Source organism: Zea mays, chromosome 5, assembly GCF_902167145.1.
Source record: "Zea mays cultivar B73 chromosome 5, Zm-B73-REFERENCE-NAM-5.0, whole genome shotgun sequence".
NCBI lineage: Eukaryota > Viridiplantae > Streptophyta > Magnoliopsida > Poales > Poaceae > Zea > Zea mays.
The window spans coordinates 171,693,301-171,716,738 of NC_050100.1; the positions used below are offsets into that span (position 1 = coordinate 171,693,301).

Consider the following 23,438-nt stretch of genomic DNA (forward strand, 5'->3'; position numbering starts at 1 on the left):
CAAGGAATGAGAATGGTGGCAGAACGAGAATGACAGAACAGGAATGGTGACAGAACACGGAATGACAGACTACTCTTGCAGCCTTAATAAGTAGTAGAGTTAGAGATAAACACCTATTGATCTGTTTATGAATTATGGTTATCTAGGTATTTAGACTATATAACCCACCTAATAATTTGTATTATTGGTTTACCTCTCAACTTATTTAAGTTGTATTATTATATAATCTAGAGCAGGACATTAGTAAGTTAACTCCCTGATCTATATTTTGTCCCTCGTTTGCTCCTGAAGTGCTGTCATTATTACTTTATTAGGCTGTTGATACCGATAGCAACATCAAGGCGTTGGCCTACGCCTCTCGTAGATTACAAGCAAGCAATGTACTCATGCATGTTGACCGATTCCAATTTCCAAGCAGGCAGAGACCCATGCATTGTGAAAGAAAGCAACGCCAAGACAACCGCTCTTGCAGGCCTGCAACATGCAATGGATAGCACGCAAGCGTTTTTTTTAATCCATAATATATGCATAGATTATTGCCTAAGACTAAAAGATGGTGTATATTACGAGGCTCGACGAGTGTACCTCGCTTGGGTTGGATCGAGTCCTCGCTTTGAGCCTCAGCTGAGTTCTGACAACAGACGCAACAGAGTAGGCAGAACCAATCCAGACATTTGATTCAGAGATGTATGTTTAGAAACATTGACAATGTAGCAGTCAGACAACACGGCGAAGACGAGACTATTTACGAACATTACAGAAAACGAGAAGAACATACGCAACAGCATTGTCTTAATCTCAAAGAAAAAACACAGCAGCGTTGTCTTAATCTCAAAACACACACACACACAACAGCAGCATTGTCTCAACTTGTGTGCACCCAAAAGTTCCAGCAAAGCGCCTGATTCAAAACGTGCATCCCTGGCGTAGCGCCGAGACGCCAAAACCATGAACCAAACAAATTGCTTCAGAAAACATCACATCACTACATTGTGAATTCACCAACATATGCAGGGGTCCATGCTTCACGGAGGCGATTATTCCTCACCAGCCATACAGTCAGCTTGAGGTCTAAATTTTCATCAGTTCCTGAAAAGAATCCAGGCAGTTCTGATTCACTTTCTGAGGGCTCTTTAATGGTTAACCCAAGAATACTGCGAGTTCTTGTTCTAGCATCAAGCATAGTTATTTTTATTCAGAAGCTCAGTTCGATATGTGCCTATTACCTCGCTTCAGGTTATAGCGTATAACCAGCAAACACTACGTCTTGTTAGACAAAAAGTCAACAAATAGATCAAAAAAGTACTTGTTCCTTCTGCTTCTGGATGGATTCGATCTTTTTCATGTAGTCATCTATGACTTTCTGCAGAATTTGTACGAGAAAGTTAGCTCCCACTGCATCTAACAGTAAAAAGCTTTCCAAGAGATATAAGCATATCCTTGAGGACCTATGTGCAACTACAGGAAGAAAAAAAATAGAAAATTCATCCTCACTTGTAGATCAGCTGATAAATCTTTCACGTTGTCCTTAGAAAGCTTCTTTTCCTACATAAGCAAGTGCAGTTTTTTTTAACAAAAATAAGCAAGTGTGGTATATGAGTTTTATTACAAAGCTACGATGGCTGCCATTCACATGAGTTGAGTCTAGCAAAAAGATAAACCAAGAAAAATCTTCCCCCGCAAACGCAAAGAGACTGATTTGATCCCACGACCTGGTCAACCACCATTTTTTAAAATCTCAGAAACCACCTGTGGTATTGTGCAAGAGAGAATTTCTTACCAAGGAATCCTTCTGAAGCTGCATAATCACCCTTGCAAATTGACTTTATATATGGAAGCGGGTATGGACGTATGGTTGGATTCCTGCGTGGCGCACTGGGCCCTCGGTGAGAGGGAAAGATTCTAACAACTAAAGAAAAACAAAATTGCCATGGTGGCCCCCACAGTTTTTGTTGTTACGACAACACCAAAAAATGAAGGGCAAAACCAAGCGAAGCCAGGCCAAGCAACTTTCTTGTTGTCCTTTCGTCTCACAGCGGCAGCAGGATCCATTAGATGCTCGGGTGGAGCACTGAGCCTTTTCCGGCGGTGAGTTGAGCTGAGCAGAACCGTGCTACCTAGCCAATCCACAGGAGGAAGAGAGGAGAACGGGAGCCCTTTTTATGACAAGAAGGGAGGCGCCAGGCGTGTGATTAACAGTGAGCTGCTTGCTACTCTCTTACTACCAATCTCTTTCGCTGCTTGCTTTCCATTGAAAATGATGTGATCTTGCTTACCACCCACACCCTACAATCCGAAGGCACGCATGCCCAGCACAAAAATCTCCCAAGGATTCCCATGTCCCCATGGTTTCCTAGCACAAGATGTGCATGGACCAGCAGAACAGAAGTGAAGCACTCTGGCATTGCATGCCCAAGTGTTGTTGTTATCGTTACCAAGATCATCGCTACTACTGATGACTGATGCAGTGCGTTCGTGATGAACTGTGTAAGCAGGTTTTGAAGGGAGAGTTACCTGCATCTGCATGGAAGAGGGAGGCGACCCGCAGCTTCCGAGCATCTCCGCACGCACCACGTCCGAAGGCGCGGGGGGCGTCGACTTGGATCTCCTTGAGCAGCTACTGTCTGACGACAACGGCTGGCTCGAGGTGGTCTCACGCTCGCCCAACTCGGTAGCGTTTCCTCCACTCTCAGCCTTCTTCTCGGCTGACGTGACAGCCACCACAGTGACGACGACGGCGACGGCAGCGCCGGCCGCGAACGCCAGCTGGTGAATTCAGACGGGTGGCGCGAGCCCCTCCTCCGTGGAGGAGCAGTTCAGCCAGGCCCTGTCCTACATCCGAGATACGCAGAGCGACGGCGACGTCCTCGTGCAGCTCTGGGTGCCGGTCAACCACGATGACGGGAAACTGGTGCTGACCACAAGCGAGCAACCGTTCACGCTCGACCACCGCTCCGACAGCCTCCTCCGGTTCAGGGAGGTGTCCACCAAGTACCAGTTCTCGGCCAATGTTAAGTCGGGGGATTCGCCGGGGCTGTCAGGGAGGGTCTTTATCGGCAGGCTCCCCGAGTGGTCGCCGGACATCAGGTACTTCACCAGCTACGAGTATCCCAGGGTAAGGGATGCACAATACCTCGATGTCCATGGCACCATGGGTCTGCCAGTGTTCGAGAAGGGAAGCTACAACTGCCTGGGCGTCATCGAGCTGATCATGATAAGGCAGAAGATAAACTTCACCTCTGAGCTCAACACCATTTGCAGTGCTCTCCAGGTATGAAACCTCCTCAATCTCACTGCCCCTGAAAGTTCAGAGAAGTATATCGCAAGTGTGTTAGGTTAGGAGATCAAATCACCAGCTTAGTGCAGGAAAGAAAAACAGCAGTCTAGCCACTGATGCCACCTTGAAGTACCTGCATGCCAATTATTACTGTAGAAAATCAATAGTGTTTCCAGGTCCGGGCTTTAGTAATAGTGAATAGGGTGTTTGCAGGCAGTTAATCTCAGAAGTACAGAAGTTTCAAGCATTCCACGCATAAAGGTGAGCAGAAAAGAAATTCTACACTCACTGTGTCACAACTTTGAATTTTGGGAAATAATTCATTTTTCCAAAAATATGAATCTCAGGACCTCTACATTCCAACTTAATGTAGGCATGATATGAAATCTACTTAAAATTGCATGTTTGTGAAGAAAAAAAACTATGCACGTTTCAATTTACCTACCCTAGCTCAGCTACTCCCTCTGTTCCAGATTATAAGTCGCTTTGGTTCTTTTAGTACATAGATCCTCTTTTGTATCTAGATATATGTTATATTTAGACACATGGAAAAAATTATGTAACAAAAAAAATCAAAGCGACTTATAATTTGGAAAAGAGAGAATATAAAGCAAGTGTGTAAGATATTGAGACACGAACACCAATGCTTATATCTTCTCACTTATGACTTCATGGCAACTCCTATTGATTATCCACCAGTTCAGCACTGCTTCCTACAAAGATGCTTTACCAGAGATACTGGAGGTCCTGAGAGCAGCCTGCTTGACCCACAAGCTGCCATTAGCTCAGACATGGGTCACATGTGCTCAACAAGGGAAACGAGGCAACCGACATTCCGACGAGAACTACCGGTACTGCATCTCCACCATTGATGAAGCATGCTTTGTGAATGAAGCCGAGATGCGGGGCTTCCATGAGACCTGCTCCGAGCACCACCTTCTGCGTGGGGAGGGGGTTGCAAGGAAGGCCTTTACAACAAACCAGCCATGCTTCTTGCCGGACATTGGATCCTGAACTAAATTGGAATACCCCTTGTCTCACCATGCCTTCAAGTTAAAAGGTGCAGTGGCGATCCGCCTGCGGTGCACACGCACTGGGACAACAGACTTTGTGCTGGAATTCTTTCTGCCAACAGATTGTGAAGCACTGGAGGACCAGAACATAGTGCTGGACTCCTTGTCAGGCACCATGCGAAGTGTTTGCCAGACCCTACGTGTGGTCACAAATAGAGAGATGGAAGACGAAGCGGTGCTGGAAATGAACGAGCTGAACTCTTTTACTCCTCATGGGAAGGACAAAGTTGAGTTGTCCTTTGGAGGCAATTCAGCAGATCGTAGAGGAGAGGCCTCTTGGACAAGTCTGGCAGGAACATCACAGCAAGAATCTGAGTTAGCTGCATTGCGGATGCATGGAATGTTCTCACCTGGGGGGCAGGGTCCATCTCTATCTGGTGTTCAGGCAACTGCTGAAGGTAGCAAGGCAAAAAGGCGTACAAAGGCCGAGAAGACCGTTAGTTTGCAGATTCTTCGGCAGTACTTTGCTGGTAGCCTAAAAGATGCAGCAAGGAGCCTTGGAGGTGAGTGAATCATCAGATAAATGCAAGATTCAGCAAAGGATAGTTTACTGCTTCTGTAGATACCATCAGTCATTTAATTATAGAGGTACAACTAATGCAGCCAGCATGCTAATCTGATTAAGCAATAATATAGTGGTATTTTCCATTAGAGAGTCAACCATCACATGCATCCCATAGGCAGAAGATGAACATTCTTATCACCCTTACTAAAGTAGCTACAACACGTAGAAGCTTCTAGGCATCAAGAACAAAATGTCACATTACAGGGGTATGAAAAGCAGATATGTTAGATGAGTTAGGACTTTACCGTTACAAGATAGCACCTCTGCAAGACTGCAACACCACTCACTATAAAGTAAAAACCACGACAGCCTAATTTAGTTCCAGAACACACAGCTGGAGAAAAAAAGAAAGAAAGAAAAACAACACACTTCATTGCTGTTGGGTTTAGCTAGTCTGCTCTCTTCACGGCGCTGCGTGCCAAGAAGACTTGCAGGTAGCCTGGCAGCGTAGAGGCATCTCCCAGGAGAGCACATAAGGTTTAGTATATGTGCTGCCAGAGCTGGTGTGAAGGCTGGGATGGTACCCCGTAGGGATTGTTCAAGCTTCCCTCAGTGGGGCTCTGGGGGTGCTCCTGTGGCAGACTGGTCTGCGACTGGTAGAAGCTTGGGTACCCAAGACCACCGTACTGAGATGGATGATGTGCCTGGCGGAAGCCACCATGCTTACTTTGGCCCTGGAAACCATAGAAGTTACCAGGCGGAACTGCAGAAATTGTTCTTGAACCAGCGCCTCCATGAAGCCACATTGCTGAATTATCACTCTGATATGGAAACAAAAAAACGTCAGAATGAAATGAACCTCCAAAACAAAAATAGGAACACGAAAACCTCATGCAACTAAAGAAGGCTATATAGCTCCAACCAAGGGCACCAAAAGATGAACCAGAGCACTATGTCATCATTACCTGCTGTAGTGCTGCATAATGATTGGGGTGTTTGAATTGTGTGCCTAAAGCTTCATCGAATCCCAAAGTTGTGGGTGCAGCGGCAGCACCCTGATTTTGGCTGAAATTTCTAGGGATATTATTTGCACTTCCGAACCCTCCGTAACCAGAGAGTGATGATGGTTGTGGTAGGGTCGAAGCAGGAGGGCTGCTCTTGTATTGTGGCATCGGATACTTCATACCAGCTCCAGGCATGGCAGGAGCAGCAGATTGATGGAAAGGCCCATTACTTGAGTACGCTTGCTGGAATGGCGATGAAGGTAAGTAATAGTTCTGAGGCAAATATGGATAGCCAACCAGGCTGGTAAAAGGCCCAAGGGGCAGAGTTGGCTGAGAGTATACAGGCAATTGTTGTGGGAGAGGAAGACCCGATGAAATGCTTGTACTGGGAACATGTTGCGTAGACTGAATATTGGGGAAGCCTCCTTGTTTTGAAGTCTGCAGAAAGTTCCAATAAAATAGTGGCTGATGCTGGATCATAAAGAGGAGAATAGTAAAGCAAAAGGCCCTAAATTGATTTAGCATAAACAAAGAGAAATAGTGCAGCTGGGGCACTAACACATTTCCCAAACCTATTTTTGTTGCATAAACTGATGTGTGGTCAGCTGAGTAAACAAACGACCAACTAAATTATACAAGTTCCTAAATTACCCAATACAAAAGATTGCGGAGTATTAGTTCATCAATTGCACGAGACATGAGACACTTTGTAGAGATGCATAAACCCTGGGTGGCTAGATGAAACGATGAATAAACAACATCACACAGTAGAATCACTTGCACGCTCCAACCGTAGGGAGCCTCGGCATGAGCAGAAAGAACTACCATACCAAGATGGGATGGCAGGAGGTGGCCTTGAGCATCTACCTGACGTCCTCTCGCGCGCCCCTTAGCTCGCCCACTTCCTTCACCTCCTTCCATCCCTCAATTTTATCTGGGAACTTAACCTTCATCTTATCAATGATCCCCTTTGCCTCATCGATCCTGGACAAATTTTGCGCTCCTGAAGAGAATAAAAGGTAAACTATGTGACAGAGAAAACATGAAAGGATTTTAAGAGGACTGATGCAGAACACGTTGCTCATGTTGAGCAAATGAAAACTTTAATAATCAACATGTCAGGGCAGTGTTATTTACCAATAGTGAAATAAAATAAACATATAGGATGAATAAAGAGCACCACAAGTGAACTGATTCAAGTAAAAAGATAAGAATAGATCAAACAATTTTGTTGGCATTATACATACCCCTGTAACCTTTACATACTGTCCATCTTTGGCAGTCCTGGAATCAGCATCAGAATAGCGATTAGCAAACCCAACCGCGCCTCTGCTACCCTAGCAAGCATTCTAGATCAGAAGTGCATCAACAAAACAAAATATGACCACAACAAATATCAGCAAAATTGCATTGTGAGGAGCCCCCCAAATGAAGCCACCTGCTATGAAACTGATCATAAAGAGCAGAATCACAACCTAGAGTATTGTCTTCGGAAAGCTTCCCTGAATTGAGTAACCATCTTCAGTGTTGAGATTAGCAACAGCTTGATTGTGATCAAAGGAAATAACCCACATTTTCATCGATGCAGCAGAATCAAGTGGCCCATAAAGTGTCCCTTCCTCCTGTCCACGTCCATCGCCATAGCGACGCCCATGGCAGCCACCAGCGCGAATGTGTTCAGGTGCTGCTCCATGTATAGCGGCAATGATACCATGGGCACCCCGAACCATAGGTTCTCCAGGATGGAGTTCTACCCGTAGTGCGTGACGAAACCACCCATGGCCACGTGCACGAGGACCTCCTTCTGTGGCGTCGCTGCCGGTGGCCGCACCAGCTCCCTGTCGCTCGTCCTCTTGACGAAGCCCTCTAGGAGCAGCTCCGCCAGGTCCGCGTCTACGGGGCTCCACGTGTCGTGCATAGGTGGGCCGTGCAGCACTCGCCCCCTTCCGAGCGAGAGGACACCAAATCCGAGGAAGGTAGGACTGGATCCGCACACCGCGGCCTGAGGGACATGTCTAGGACGACGCGATGACCCGGTTGGAGCAGAGCAGGTCCCTCGCCGTCGCGCACTTGGAACACGTGATGTCCGTGCTGCCCAGGCCCGATCTCGCGCTCTTCCTCCTCGTCCATGGTCGGCTTGATGGAGTCATAGTTCGCGCTATGCAGAGTGAGGTTGTAGCGGCAGCACGGTTGTTGTATGGGCGGTTTCGTCACGCGGTAGCAGGGAGAGCTGGAGGAGGAGGTCATGGAGACGGACGGGGGAGACGACGAGCGGGGGTGGGGATTGGGGGAGGGCCGGAGGGGGGAGTCCGCTGAGGCGCTGACCCGGGAGAGAGCGGTTGCTACAATACTGGTACTTGGTCTGGGCCATAACAAGCAGATGGGCCTCTCAGGACGCGTGTGCTTCGTATTTGCAAGCTAAACTTAGTACCACATCGGCCACTAAACTGCGTACACACCTCTTTATAAGTTGCAGTGCGTATACAACTTGTGTAGTCTTAGTTGGTTATGGCTGTGACCCCACACAGATAACTTTTTTGGTAAAATTTGGTCATATACGCGGAGCGAAACAGAGAAGGTATGGGAATGGGAAACGCGGCACAGAGGTATGGGAATGGGAAACAGAGAAGAGGCCATGGTTGTGGGACCCACCTGTCAGACGATACATGGGAATGGGAATGGCAGCAGAGAAGATATGGGAATGGGAAACGAGGCACAGAAGATATGGGAATGGGAAACGAGGCACAGAACAAAGAAGAGGGGGAATGGGAAACAGAGAAGAGGCCACGGTTGTGGGACTAACTAGATGAGTGTCCGTGCGTTGCAATGGAAACGTATAATAATACGACAACTTATGTACAAATGTGTGTTATATTGTTATGAGAAAATGTTTCAGAATCCATTGTGATCCTACCCATATATAAATTTTGTTATTTTAAGCTAGTTATTTCACCATTACATTGCAACCATTAGTAACATATTGATTTCTATATATGATTTTAATAATGTCATTGAGTTATAATGACAGCACAATTGGGGAAGTATTATTTACAACTCAAATATCAGAAAAGGTACTAAGAAAGCACCGAAATAAGGTAATTAACTCTATGTCTCTATCACAAGAACCAAGTGAACAATGAAATATCTCCATTCCAGCAAACAACATGATAGCCTAAAACTCGGAAAAAGATCAATACAATGTTGACCATATATCATGACCATCACCATTGTCATCATTTATCAAGCATGGATAATATTGATCACATCGTGCACCTCTAGCATGCATTGAAAGCTCTGTTTCCACCTCTAATGATGAAGAGGTCAAAGCAGAGGCCCTTGACGGAGCAGACGTAGTGTGTGGCGACGGCGCGGGTATAACGGATTAGCTTGCCGCACCAGGCGAGGCGGAACTGCAGGAGCACGTGCGCGAGGTGCGTGACATCGGTGCAGGTCCAGAGCGTGGTGACAGCGGAAGCGAGGCCGAAGTCCATGTAGAGGCAGGGCTTAAAAGACCACATGAGCCGATGAGAACATTATTTGTAAACACATGCTCAATATAAATGAGTCACAAGATATTTTGAATTGGAAAAACAAATTTACCAGCAAACAGATAGAAGATTATTTGCAAAAGTAGGAATGGAAAGCATAGATATATAAAATGAGAATAGAAATGATTCACAAGATATATTATCCATGCTAACACGAGAGAAGCTTCTGCAACAATTGACTGCCATCAGAACTTATTTAGAAAGCCGCAATGATTCGCCAGTCTAACTTACAAGATAAAATGGAAACGTAGAGGAACTAACTTTTGGCAACATCTCATCTCCCCTTATTATTTCTTCTCCCTTCAACAAATAAATCTGTGACAATGTACAACTGTTTTAAAGTCTAGAAATCAATGGAATCGACGACCCACCGAACCCTAACCCGACTAACCTCTTGTCTTATGTACATCACGGAAACAACAGCTATGTCACTTCAGCACAAAAAAATCAAGGGATGCGCATCAGTTCCTACGCATTCTCATCACCTATTCCTATGCTTTAAGGTTGGCTCGTGTCTTGATTGGCTTTAGCTTAACCCCCATGCTCTCAGGAGAGAGGAGCTCTGGTGATATACAAAACGGATTCAGAGGGCTACGAGGGCTACAGTTTATCTGGCTTGGCCTGTACAGTCCATATCCCATGAGAAAGTACTCCATTGGTATCAGCATTGCGTGTGGTTGCTCCTCTGTCACAACCGAGCCACAAGCTTGTACCTGTAGAGTCACCAAACTTGGTATGTAAAAAACCCTAAAATCAACGTAAAATAAAATCTGCGTACAAATTGGTACCTCCACAAGAGCGCTATATCGCCTATCAAGCTTTGCAGTCATGTGCACAGCTTCAGCATGGAACTGGGAATTCTCACCAACAAAAATAAGTGTCCTGCACTGTAGCTGCTTCAGGTTCTCTGTCAAGTCTTTTCTCCTGTATAAAGCATCGCAAAATATTATTATCTGGTTTCACTCATCCACTGACTCAGGCACCGGATGACCGTAGGAGTTGAACATATAAGCTTTAGAGATAAAAAGGACATACTCATTGATAGTTTGGATAAATCGCCACACATTAATGCACTGCCGTTGATTTAGAAACTTTATTGAATAAAAGGAGGGTTAAAGATCATAAACAAATACACCATAACTGATAAGGGATGAGATGTCTTAGCGCATACGCTTCTACAAGCCTGCACAATATCTGATTCAGGTTCAACTGAGCCTCCACGTACTCCCTAAGGATCATAAAGTTCAAACACAAGTTTTAAGCATCTACGCAAATATCACGTCGCATGCCATAACCTAAGCCATATTTAGTTACCTTTCCAAAGTAGCGTTGCAACAAAATATCCTTCACGACATTACCCATGCCATAATAATACAGTAAATTTGACATTATCTAAGAAATAAAAATGTCAGTACATAATCATTATTCTGAAGGAAGGTTCTTTGAAGCTAAATATTGAATAGCTACCTTATTATAAAACAACTCAGACCATGCCTAACTTGCTTATTCAATGCATTCAAAAGCAACTGCATTGAAAATATTTTGGGTAAGTTCAAAGCTTGAACTGAAATAGAGAGAGGAGTGTGTAACCTAGTGTCAAATACCTCCTCAATAAAGATATGCTTGTCAGTAGGTGACAACTCAAGATCAGCAGGCATAATGTCACTCAGTAGATTGTGTGTATATGGATCATCATCTATCACCTATGTGCTCTCCGCCCGCGGAACTTCAGGTGAGCTCGTGCTCTTTGTGCGTCGACCTGAAATGGTGCTTGATTACGGCGGAATTCAACCACTTCTATTCAACTCTCTAAGGTACTGATATAGTTAATTCATGCCATCTGATTGGGGTTGGTGTTTAACAACAATATGACTATGTATCTGTTGTTTTTCCTCCCATCTCCCCAACCTGAAGTTCTTTGACGAAATGGATGAAGATGGAAGTGAGTACAAAAAATTTAGCAGTTCTTAATTTTCCATGCTTATTGCTTGGCTTTAACATTATGATAATTATTAACGTTGCGCATACGGTGCCAGATTTGAGACATAGTAATGACCCGAGCCTTGTAAACAAGAGGGGTAACAATGGTGGGAGACTTGCAAGCCATTCAACGGTTGCAAGGCAAGATCCACCTCGCTCTTATCCTAGAGTTGTCGAAAAAGTTCAACCCAGGAGGCTAGAACTGGCAAGGCAAGAGCCACCAATGAGGCAAGCGAACCCACAAACCCTCCAAAGTTCAAGTTTGCAAGCCAAACCTCAAGGTGCGCTCAACAAGCAGTCTAATAATCCCTCAAGTTATGAATCTAGACCGGGGAACCAGTAAAGGCAGCTCAGCAGAGACCATTTGGTGACATGAAACCTAAACAAACTCGAGAGCATGTTGTTGTCGAAAGAAAACCTATGGCAAGCCAGACAGATGTAAGTACACGCAACTCAGGCACATGTTTTTGACCATGGTTAAGACCTCATGACTCACATTATCTGTTCTCCTTGCTGTAGAAATCAAGGCCCGGCGCTCGACCTTCGGCAGGAGCCAAGCTAGAGTTGGCAAAGCCAAAGTTTTACGATGATGGTCTGGATGACAACAGGAAGCTGGAAGCAGCGAAGCGGTACCAGGAAGCGGAGAATGGTTCGTGGTCTCTATTTTAACACTCACAAGAGAATTAAGAATGAGGATTTTGAAGTGTTAGCAAAGTCACATCAACTGCAAGCAAACAGCTGGTGGGGGAAGCTAGATATCAGGGGAGGAGAGAAAAACATTGCTAAAGCACAAAGAAAAACTGAGGCAAGGGATTTCAAAGCAAATGAAGGTTCTGAATATCTGCAAAGATCTAGCACCTGCTGATTTAGCTGAGGACGAAGTTCTGTTGCAAACGGTTTTAGATGAAACCATTAACACTCTGAGACTTAAGTTTGAAAAGATTCTGGGAATTCTTCACGGATCATGTAGAATGGATCACCTAGAATTAGTTGACGTTGCCTGAGTCTAGACACTAAGTTGCGAGAGAGAACTCTGTTCTTTAGTTGCACTTTTAATTTGAAATATGTTGCACGTTCACAACTACATTTATGCTGATTTACAATGGTCATCCAAATTCCAAATCTTAAATAAATATGTGATTTGACAACATGCATATTGTTAAGCCTGTTACAAATATTAGCTTTATTTTATTTATTGCATGAGATGAAGTTTTATAAAGGAATTATATAGCATTAATACTTGTGAGTATTCTTCATGCTTTTCAAGATCTGAGTGCATTCGTATTTCGTGATGAATAATTAATTAAAACTATTTATTTGAACTGGCCATGCGCACAGAAATAAATAATTAAAATTATTTATGTGAGTGTATTCGCTTTCAAGATCTAAGTTCCAATGTTTGCATCAGTGGAAATTTGTGGACATTGAGAAGCTGAAACTTTTCTTACTACTATGTTGTTGTCCTAGAACTTTCGGAGAAATATCAGAAGAAATTTGGTAAACTTCGATATTTTGTGGCTGGAATGCTGAAATTTTTATGTTTGCCTAGCTACTTTTATGAACTGGAATATCTGCCTTCGTCAAAGGAGATGGCCGTGAATGGAAAAGGTACAGATCAAGACAAGGCCCACCTGTCCAATGTCTATACCGATGTGATGCACAGCATATCAAAGAAAGAAGGAATTCCAAGAGCCTCCAGTTTATCCAGTATTGATTATATTATGACTCCAAGACGGATGTCGCTTGGGGATGTTGATACATCAAGTAGTACAGTGGCAAGCACAGAACCATCAAACTATGTATGTGGTCTCGATCAGAAAGCAAAACGCTTGTCTCTAGGAAGAAATAACATTGTTTCAGAACCTGAAGAAGTGCTACACCCTCAAGCACATCATGGATCATTCTGACCAAGAACCAGGTCCAAAGCAAGGGCTGATAGAAATTCAGTTGGTATAACGTCTACTAATGAGATGGAAATTGTGCCAAATTAGGATGAGAAAGGGCACTTTCTTGGTGTCCTAGTATGCAACCATTCATGCATGACAGCACAAAATCTGATGCTAGAACAAGCAAGAAGAGTATATGAACTGTTAAATGAACATTCATAGTAGTTGGTATTTGAACGAGTAGGACTGGGAAGCAGTGTGCAATGCTATTTAATCTTATTATTTTGAAACAATTTCATGACAGTAATTCTTGGCACTGATTCTATCCACCGCAAACAAACAGCTTTTGGTGGATTTGAAAGTTCGTTATCCTCAGAGGCATAAATTCTCCGAGGAATTTTGACTATCCTAGATATATAAATTTTGCTAAGCATTTAGATATACACTACATAGTTAAAGCAATGTATATAGAAAAACAAAATATCTTATAATTTTGAATGGAGGCGTTAATGTTGAAATGCTTAGCTAGTGCGATGAATTATAAGATAGCATACATGTGTGTTCATGTAACAAAGTGATATCGATCGAATTTCCAAAAGTCATCTCGATGCAATTGAATTCAATATGTTAACCTAATGGCTTGTTAGTTTTATTTTATGGTAGGAGTAAGGAAGTCAACACAGTAAAATTTAGTTTCTCTCATCTTAATTTGAAGTTTGTGTTTTCTTTTACTTCTGAGTTTAAATCTTGCATTTTTGCATGCTTGTTTGCATGCCTTTGTCAACACAGTAAAATTCAGACGAAGGTATAATTATTTACTTATGCAGATCGGAGCACAAATTTGAGATGTTCCTGAAGTGATAAATTACACTAAATGGTTGCAGGAGCATGATTCACTGACTTGTGAACCATTACCTTTATGGGAAAAGAAAAACTCCATAAGCAGCCCTCTGGCCGTCTGACTGAATCTCTAAAAATGTTGTGATTGGCTTCTTATATTTCTTCTCATCGCCTTTTATCAGGAAGACCATCAAACCAAACTATTCAAACTTCAATCGATGGTAATCATTAACCCCCTTTTATGTGAACTAATACTCATGTTTTCACAAAATATTTGATTCTCTGAAGCTGTTTCCAAATGCAGGTATATTGCATGGATATTCTTGGCAGCACTATACCATCTGCCCAGTTTTCAGTCAATGGGCTTGGATTTGCGGATGAATCTTTCCATCTTCCTCACCATTTATATTTCTTCTATAATTTTCTTGATGGTCTTCCATACCATATTTCTTGGCCTTTGGTATTTGGGTTTTGTTTCTCGTATGGCAGAGAAAAAACCAGAGATGCTTACTATAATACAAAACTGTGCAGTAAGTTCCATGGTGACATTGTTTCAGTGTCTAGCATTTCAATTATTTTTTTTGTTACCTATGTGTTACTTATTGTCTATGTCTTGTCTTATTTTTTAGGTTATAAGCATAGCTTGCTGTGTGTTTTATAGCCATTGTGGTAATAGGACTGTTTCAAGCGACAAATCTATTGATCGTAGAACTGCTAGCTGGATTGTATTCTCACTTTGGACAAAGCATGATGACAACACACTGATCCCAAGGCTATTGCGTATGCATAAATTTAAACTACAGATTTGCTCCTCCTGGTTTCCTCCAGTTAGTATACATACAGGTAAATTGAAATCAGTCTTTGAAATCTATTATGTTGTTTATGGTTAAGAGTTATTGCGTATGCATAATTTAAACAACAGATAAATATAGGTTTCCTTCCAGCTTGCTTAGCTAGCCACAAACATTTATAGGGAGCAATTGGTGCCAACATATGCAACAGCCTCGGCAGCGGGCAAGAGGATTGATCGACTTTTGATCCGAAAATGCAATCCACACGAGACTTAAATGCTCAGAATCAAGCAAAACAATACATGGTATACAATTCAAAAAATTGCTCCTAGCTAACTGAGTATAAACCAAACTTCATTGGAGAGTCGATCATACCTTGGTCAAGGCCTGCGCGGTTGATTCTTATCCATCGGCGGGGCAAGCTACTTCTCCTGCGTCCTTCCTCTCCAGCGGCACACTGGCTGGGCAATGAACGGGCGGGGCCACGCGCGGGTATTGAGATTGGGGTGAATCACGCGCGTGCGTGCGGGTGTTTATGGCGTTTGCGGCTGGGGTGGGGTTCGCGCGGGCGTATCGCGGCTGGCGTTTCGCGGCGCGCGAGAGTTTCTCCGCGGTTGTTCCGCTGGCGTAGGGAGGTGGGCGTTCCGCGTCATGCCTGGCGTCGTGGGTGCGAGATGCGGCGTTCATGGGGTTTCCCGAGCGGTACGCTTGTGCGCGGGCATTTCGGTGCCAAAATCCGGCGCAGGCGAAGGGCTGCGGCGCACGTGGGTGCGAGATCCGCGTCATGGTTGGCGGCGTGGGTGCGGGATTCGCGGCGGTCGTGGGGTTTCCCAGGCGGTACGCTTGCGCGCGGGCGTTTCAGTGCCAGACCCCGGCGCGGGTGAAGGGCTGCGGCGCACGTGGGTGCGGGATCCGCGGCGGCGTGCGGGGGTGGGCGTTGAGCGGAGGTCGTGCAGCGTCTGCGGGGGGAACAGGCGGGCCGCGGGGGTGTGCGGTAGCAGGGGGCATTGGGTAGGGAGCGGGGGCAGTCTACACTATCCTCTTAATAGTTAGTAGAGATTTAAACGGAAAATTCTGATCTACCACAAGTATTAACTAAATCATATTCCTATAAATGGATTTTAAACCTAAATTGGTGTCTTAGACCAACTTGTCCGAGAAACCACGACCTAGCCTATGTTATAGGTTGCCCAACCCGTTTATCCCAAAAGAAAAAGTAAAACTTTGTTTAATCTACCTACCCCATGTACCCTTGTTTCTATACCACACCTGCTAACGACATAAAAAAATTTAGGTGTATAAAAATATATACTAATCGGAGGTTCCACTGAGATAAAAAAATATACTAGAATTTCATAAAGATAAAGTCAGCTTGATATTCTTAACTAAATAGTATTCTTAAATAGGATTATGGAATCTAGTGTGATCTAATCCAATGTGGTCTGCTGAAAAAGATTAGTGGTACTTGGACCCTTCTAGCCAAGTGTTAACTTAGCATATAAGATCAACTCAACCATGAGCTAACCCAACCCATAGAGCCATGATGAATGGTATAATCAATCTATCCTCACCTAACATCAAACAAACTTTTGATCTACATCATGTGGTTTATCACATCCATATCTATCTTAACCATATTTCCCAACCCCAATAATATACACTAACCTTGAATCAATGAGACCAAGACTGGAGGAGAAAAGATCAACATCGACAAGGAAAGGTATAACAGTCAAAGCAAATCTCGAGATGAATTAGGACTTAAACATTTTAGATAAAGTCTTTTCCTTGCCATAATCTTTCTTACCTCAACCTGTTCAGTTTATATCCCACATAAACAGTAGCTGGATACCTATGCTCTCCTAATCTTCCACTATCTCTACCACCACCACCAGCTCCACCAAGCTACATAAACATATATATCTGTTACTACTATTTGTAAGATCTAAATGTAACTTTAGTTAGTATTTGGTATGATACTACTTTAGGAGGAATAATAAGGTCTATTTGACCCCATGTGTTGCTAAAAAAATTTATTATGCATCATGCTGAGATTTTTGTTTGTGCATATGTGTTGAGACAATATGAGTATACACCCTTTCCTTACAAATCTCGAGGACGAGATTTCTGTTAAGGGGGGTAGGATTTGTAAGGCCCAAAATGCGTACAAAAAAATAATAAAATAAATATGTGAAGAAAGGAAATAGTAAATACAGATATCTCAGATTATACTTGAGTGTTGAAGATTGGAACGGAATTTTGAAAACCAAGAATTAAAAAAAAAATAATAGAAAACTTTTCTATTCAACCAAGTGATTATGCATGTCATTAAATGATGCACCATAAGTATTTATTTACATGAATATTTAATTGTGAAGTAACTTTTACTCCTTACCTTACATTCAAAATACTATTTCTCTAAAAAGAAAGAAAACAATATGAGTGTTTCTAATATTTCAAACATTTATCAAACAAATAAATCAATTAAAATAAATAAATATATATCTATTGCATCATAATTGTTTTTAGTATGTATTAAAAATTTGAATTCTTAAACTTTATTTTAGATTCGAACTTGAAATTTGTAAATCAAATGAAAATAGAAAATAGAAAATGAGAAAAGAAAATGTTTATGGACCCACTTATTCCTCCTCTAAATGAGTGACAAGAAAAAATAATAATATTAATAGTAGATGTTTTATTTTCATTAGGGAGATGATTGACATTTGAAATTTGGAAATTTGAATCTGAAATGAATTGGAAATTTGAAAAGGAAAATAGGAAAATAAATAAGAAAAGAAAAAAGAAGAAAACCCTAATTGGCCAAACAGCACTAATTCGGCCCACCAGGGCATTCAATCTGCGCACCCACTTCACACCCGGGCACTGCCCTGTGGGGCCCGCACGTCGGTAGCTCCATCTCGCAACTACGCGCGCGCGTGATTTGGTGTTGTGACTGACGTTCAGGGCCCACAATCCATCCTCCCTCCCCCTTGCTCTCGGTGTAGCCGTGGCTCTGACAGTGGGTCCCGACTGACAGGGTCATCCCCTTCCCCGCGTCGTTCGGCTCTGGTTGACCGCAACAAACTCGACGCATCTCACGCGAGCTTATCTGAGCAAACTCCGAACCGTCCGTGGCCCTCTCGGCGGCGCTATAATACACAGGGCCACGATCTCCCATCTAGCCTTCTTTTTCTTCCTGGTGCAATCCGCGAAATGGTTGACCGCTCATGCTCCCATCCCCCACCAGCGCCGTGCTCCACCAGCTGCACCTCCTCCTAGCCATGGCGTAGGGCCTGTTCCTCTTCGGCTTCACCTCCGCGTTGGCTCGCCTTCGGCCGTCGTGAGGACACCAACAAGCTCCAGATCCGAACGCTCGTGCTCCAACTCCGGCCGGTCACCGTCCTCTACACCGAGATCTTCCCGGCGCGCGGATCCTTGGCCACCACCTCTAGGCACCGTTGCCCCAAGTCCGACCGGCGCCCCTGCCATGAACCGGCTCCGCGCCTCCTCTGGTGCACGGCCGCCTCTATTGCCGCCGCCGTGGGGCTCTGCTAGCGACCATCATCGTCCTCGCCCAGGCCCACCAAAGCGGATCAGGAGTGTCTCCGGCCGCCAGTGCGGCCTGGGAGCACCTTGCGCCCGCGGCAGCTGCGTTCAGGGTCGATATGCTTGGGTGGGGGACCCAGCTCGCCGTCATGCTCCGCAGGTTCGTAGCGCTATGTGGCAGCGCGTCCGCAAGGGAAGCGCCCATGCGGTTTGAAGCTCCATGGCCGGAGGTTTCTGCTGCGTCACCACGGGTCAAAACGAAGAGAGAGAGAGAGAACATCGCAGGACTCACATGAGGATTCTATTCGTGCCCGGTGAGTGCCCTGCAACTGCGTTCGCAACATCATGTGCATAGTATATTAGCACCTTTTGGCGTTAAGATAGGATCACCATGGTGGCTGGGCACCACTCGCCGGTGGAGATTTTGCCATCAGCAGCAGAGCGCCGCTGGCCCGGCACCAGATAGGGGAAGAAGAAAGACCCTGGCCGCCAAATCGTTGATGAACGACCCTGATTTGATGAGGTTACCCCTTCACAGTGAAGGAATTGTGGTCGTCCGATTCTGGATGGGCGCTGGAGAGGGATCGAGTAGTATTGAACTCATGGCCGTTAGATCGTGATCAGACGGATCGTGTTTCGTACCGATTCGGGTTATTGGCGATCTAATCCAGGCCCTTAGTTCTTGATCAAGCGGATCTGGATCGCTGATACCTTTCGGTCGTGCCTCAATTGCAATAGAGCCCCTCGGGTTTCGATAAATAAACCCGCTGTCCACTTTTACTATGCTCGGTGTTTGGGGATTCTTATCCCGAGCCCCCTGGCTTTTGATTAAATCTTGTGCACAGTCCAGGAAATAAAGAAAAGAGGGAAAATGAATTTAGAAATTGATTTTGGGTTTAAAAATAATTGCAGAAACTCATTTAATTCATATAAAATCCATGTTGAGTCCAAATTTAACCATTCCAGTTTCTATAATTTTGTAATATTATTGTTTATCATCTAGTGTCATTGATCTGACATGAAAGCCACTTTAAATTATCTCTTAATTAATCTTTTGTCAAATACATAAAACCTTCCTAAATTCATAACTTCCCCATTTAAACTCCGAATTGATCCGTTCAAGTTGCGTTAGTCTTGTATAAATATTTACTATGCAATAACAACATTTATGGTACCAAATCTCATTATTTTATCTGTATTTAACTGATGTTGGATAGCCTTGTTAATCCGCTTATCATTATAATCTATTAAAATATGATCTATGGTTCATTTATAACTTAGATCAAAGTGAGTTAATTATTTATAAGATATTCTCTCATATGATTTGTACTAACCAATTTATAATATAGTTTAATATTTTAATCACGCAGATCTCCTATAAAATCATAACTCCTTAAGCATAACTCCGATCTTAGTAGTTCTCGATCCCGCGATCTCGTAGCAACGCGTAGATTATTATTATGCAGTATGTTCTTATGTTTGGTGTAATGTTAACTTTGTCTATACCATGTATGTTTGTATTGCTACGACTAGTAGTGCGGTCACGAGGATCCTAAGAATCACCCTGGTAACTGGAATCTCAAGTGCCAGGCAAGTTGTGCCCTTGATCACTTTCATTTACCCAATAATATTCTTTATTATCACTATTCAATGCATAGGTTTAATTTTGATGGGACCCGATAGGTCACCCTAGTATGTTTATCCTGTTTACCTTGTTTACCCCTGATTCACTTGGGTAGTTATGCTATTGCTCTATATGGTTTTGGGATTAATATTTTATTATATCCATGTTCCAATTATTCTGTTATGTTATTTATGCTCATGATAAGATCATTATGTTAATTGGAACATGGAGCGACCACCCGGGAAAGCAGTGCTACCACAAGGGTTTAATAGGACGCCCTTGGCTGATTAACTAGGAAAGCTAGTAGAGGTCTTCCTTACCCGAAAGGGGCAAGGGCAGTAGGGGAGTGATCAGTGTAGGGAGGTCCTTGGGTTAATTTTGCTGCGATGGCGGTCAGGCGAGGGATTCCTGCACTGGAGCTTCCTATAAACTGTAGCGGGATTTCTGAAGCTAGTGGAACTTTGTAAAGGCTTCATAGTGTTACCCTGCCTCGCTTCCTTGGTAGAGGTGTATGGGATTCATGACCCCTTGGCAGATGGGTAACACGGCTTGTGGGTAAAGATGCGCAACCTCTGCAGAGTGTAAAACTAGTATACTAGCCATGCTCACGGTCATGAGCGGCTCGGACCCTCACATGATTAAATTATGGAACTTAAACTCAATTGGTCATATGCATTGCATGGGATTTGTTATTAATTTTGTTCTATTATTTTTATTATGGTTTGGTATTTACTTACATCTAGTAATTGCTAATAAAAGTTTGACCAACATTAAAAGCAATGCTCAGCTTTAACCATTTTTCTTTGATAAGCCTTACACTTCATGAGCTCCCACCTTTGGTGAGTTCATGCCACATTATTCCCCACAACTTGTTGAGCTATTATAATGTGTGAGCTCACCCTTGCTGTCTCACACCCCCCCCCACAGGAGAAGAACAGGTGGTTCAAGAGGAGCCACGCATCGAGGAGTTCGATTCGATCTAGGTGGCGTCTCCCAGTTGACTTTCTGGCGCCAAGGATGGATTTTAGATCATGCTATATTTATCTTTTTATTTTGTAAGACTTCCGCTATGTAATAAGTACTCTGATTATTGTGACATTTATCTCTATACACTCTATGATTATATATGTTGTCTTCTTTGGCACATGTATGAGATGCACCCGGCTCTGTCCTTTAAACCCGGGTGTTACAGTAGCCTTGTACAGAGTGCTTCGGTATTTGAAAGGAGCGATGAATCTTGGTATTAAATACCGGATTTCCGTCAGTACTTGAAGGATTCAGTGATGCAAACTAGATCTCTGACTCAGATCAAATGAAGTCTACAAGTGGCTATGTGTTCACTTTAGCTGGTGGGGCCATGTCATGGAGATCGTCTAAACAATCAGTGTCGACACGTTCCACCAAGGAGGCTGAATTAGTTGCACTTGATTCAGCATCATTGGAGGCTGAATGGTTGAGAGACCTGTTGTCAGACCTTCCAATGCTAGCAAAGCCGATACCGGCTATCCTAGTATACTGTGACAACACTTCTGTGTTGCTGAAAGTGAACAGTAGAAAGGACAACCAAAAATCCTTGAGGCATATCAGAAGACGACTTGATTCATGTCGGCATGCTAGAGAGGCGGGTGTAATAACAGTAGATTACATCAAGTCTGGAAGGAACCTTGCTGATCCTTTCACCAAAGGACTGGCTCAAAAGCCAATCCAAGCAGCGTGCATTGGAATGGGACTCGTACCCTGTTAGCGGTTTCAATTGCGGATAACTGTCCTGTGTGACCGGAGATCCAGGCTCCAGGAAACGAAGCACTGTGAAACCAAGAGCACAAAAGATAAAGAGTCTCATGAGCTGCTGTGCTCTGTCTGTATGGCAGGTTGAGCGATATGCTCTTAATGAAGTCAATGCTATAAGCAGGGAAATTGTCCTACAAAATTTCCTTAACGATTTCACCTATATGAGCTAACTATGGGGTCGCAGTCCGAGAGAGAATGGGGTTTTCTCTCTAGTGAACTCATGAATAGATATTAAAGGGCATGACTGTAATGCCCTGCCCCGTAAGAGAAGCAGATAATCTGCGTAGTACTATGTGCCTTTTGTGCGAAGATTCTCACACTAGGGTTTGTGGATCAAGGCGTAGTCCTCCGCTTACTCGTGCAGGGTTGGAGTACACTGGGATAGGCTTTAGTTCAAACCTAACAAGTACCTCTACCAAAAAAGTAGTATATAAACAGTACAGGAGCTCAATGACATTGATCAGAAAATAAGAGTGAAAATGGTGGGGATTGCTGTCCGATTTTTGTGTTTTCACTTTATTAAAAAAAAGATAAAAGGCCAGTCAGCTGGGCCACTACTGGGCCGGCTGGCCGAGCAGCCTAGGAAGGAGCATCGTAACCCTACGTGCTCACAGGGAGATGGAGACGAGGTAGAGAGCAGCCTGACGGGTGAGTCGTGCGGTGGTGCACTGTGAACATGCAGGATACAGGTGGTTTAGGCTCGTCCGAAGACCACGCCGCCTCTAAGCAACCTCCTCTAGGTCGGCTCCATAACTATGGAGATTTGCTCCCTGCTCAGCATCTCGCCAAAAATCCCAGCTCTCTGTTCCTATTCCTCCTCTCGGTTCCAGTCACGGTTTGGATCGATTCCTTCGATTCTTGGTGTTCTAGTGTTAATCCTGCTGGTGGAAGAAGGTGGTGGTGGCACTGCTTGTGCGCAGTGAGATTCTCCTGCGCTCCGTTGTTCTACCAGTGCACCTGTGTGGTGCTCTGTCTGTTCTGATTTATGTCCACTGTGGCCTGGTGCTTGAGCTCTCTGCTGCGCGGTGTTCCTCTTCTCGGGCTGGTGCCGTGGACGTCTCCCTCGGCTCCGGCAGCGACTCTAGTATCTCCATCAACCTCCCGCCGTGCAGGCCCGGACGTGGGCGGCAGAATTGGTTTTCTGGGACAGAACTTCGTGTTCGCTGAGGTGATCTTCCCACGTAGACAATCTACGTGTTGTGAGTTATTCATTGCCTCACTTTATTTACTGTTTAATTTTGTGCAATCTGCTAGTATCAAATACTTGGGTGTGATTGCACTGTTGTGGACGGATTTGTGTGCTTGATGATGATAGCGGTGTAGTGAGATAGCGTGACAGACTGGGTTTTAGTGTATTATCATTTTCAGCATTGATATTATTTGTGCCTAATTAAATCTCTCTTTGTTGAGACTGTTTACCTGTGTTAAATTCTGTTAATTTATTTAGTACACAACTCCTTACTATCAGTATTTATATTTGATTATTAGGCTTATTACATCTGATCTAAAACCCTTATTTGGTAAGATAGGACTGTCACGTTAGTCGAGAATCTCTGATCACCTTTTAGCGTTG

At 43.9% G+C, this 23,438-nt stretch overlaps 2 protein-coding genes, 2 long non-coding RNA genes and 1 pseudogene across 9 annotated transcripts; 2 read left to right on the forward strand and 3 right to left on the reverse strand.

Moving 5' to 3' along the window:
* Positions 1-794: 794 nt before the first annotated feature.
* On the reverse strand, positions 795-2,599 carry LOC103627227 (uncharacterized). Its single transcript, XR_002262430.1, has 4 exons — positions 2,515-2,599; positions 1,495-1,545; positions 1,227-1,363; positions 795-1,089 (listed from the first exon to the last, which is right to left on the reverse strand). It is a non-coding gene; the product is annotated as an uncharacterized lncRNA (long non-coding RNA).
* Positions 2,103-21,200, forward strand: LOC100384054 (uncharacterized). 5 transcript variants are annotated; one of them, NM_001368217.1, is made up of 7 exons: positions 2,103-2,198; positions 2,496-3,271; positions 3,491-3,538; positions 14,101-14,334; positions 14,418-14,643; positions 14,743-14,956; positions 21,002-21,200. In NM_001368217.1, the coding sequence occupies exons 5-7, from the start codon at positions 14,473-14,475 to the stop codon at positions 21,055-21,057; spliced, it is 441 nt and encodes a 146-aa protein (NP_001355146.1). In that variant the 5' UTR covers positions 2,103-2,198; positions 2,496-3,271; positions 3,491-3,538; positions 14,101-14,334; positions 14,418-14,472; the 3' UTR covers positions 21,058-21,200. The 5 variants fall into 5 exon arrangements, with proteins under 5 accessions (NP_001355146.1, NP_001355145.1, XP_035814659.1 ...); NM_001368216.1 differs by lacking the exon at positions 21,002-21,200 and adding an exon at positions 19,984-20,018; XM_035958765.1 differs by lacking the exon at positions 2,103-2,198 and having other exon boundaries at positions 3,226-3,271; positions 14,158-14,334; positions 21,002-21,194.
* Positions 2,205-5,274, forward strand: LOC109939965 (protein NLP4-like; annotated as a pseudogene).
* LOC103627229 (uncharacterized) lies at positions 5,028-7,255 on the reverse strand. Of its 2 annotated transcripts, XM_020538553.3 has the most exons (3): positions 7,107-7,191; positions 5,821-6,862; positions 5,028-5,676 (listed from the first exon to the last, which is right to left on the reverse strand). In XM_020538553.3, exons 2-3 carry the CDS (start codon positions 6,382-6,384, stop codon positions 5,395-5,397), a joined length of 846 nt encoding a protein of 281 aa, XP_020394142.1. In that variant the 5' UTR covers positions 6,385-6,862; positions 7,107-7,191; the 3' UTR covers positions 5,028-5,394. The 2 variants fall into 2 exon arrangements, with proteins under 2 accessions (XP_020394142.1, XP_035815085.1); XM_035959192.1 differs by having other exon boundaries at positions 5,821-7,255.
* On the reverse strand, positions 9,665-10,549 carry LOC118472070 (uncharacterized). The gene is made up of 2 exons (XR_004849602.1): positions 10,196-10,549; positions 9,665-10,120 (listed from the first exon to the last, which is right to left on the reverse strand). It is a non-coding gene; the product is annotated as an uncharacterized lncRNA (long non-coding RNA).
* Positions 21,201-23,438: the final 2,238 nt, after the last annotated feature.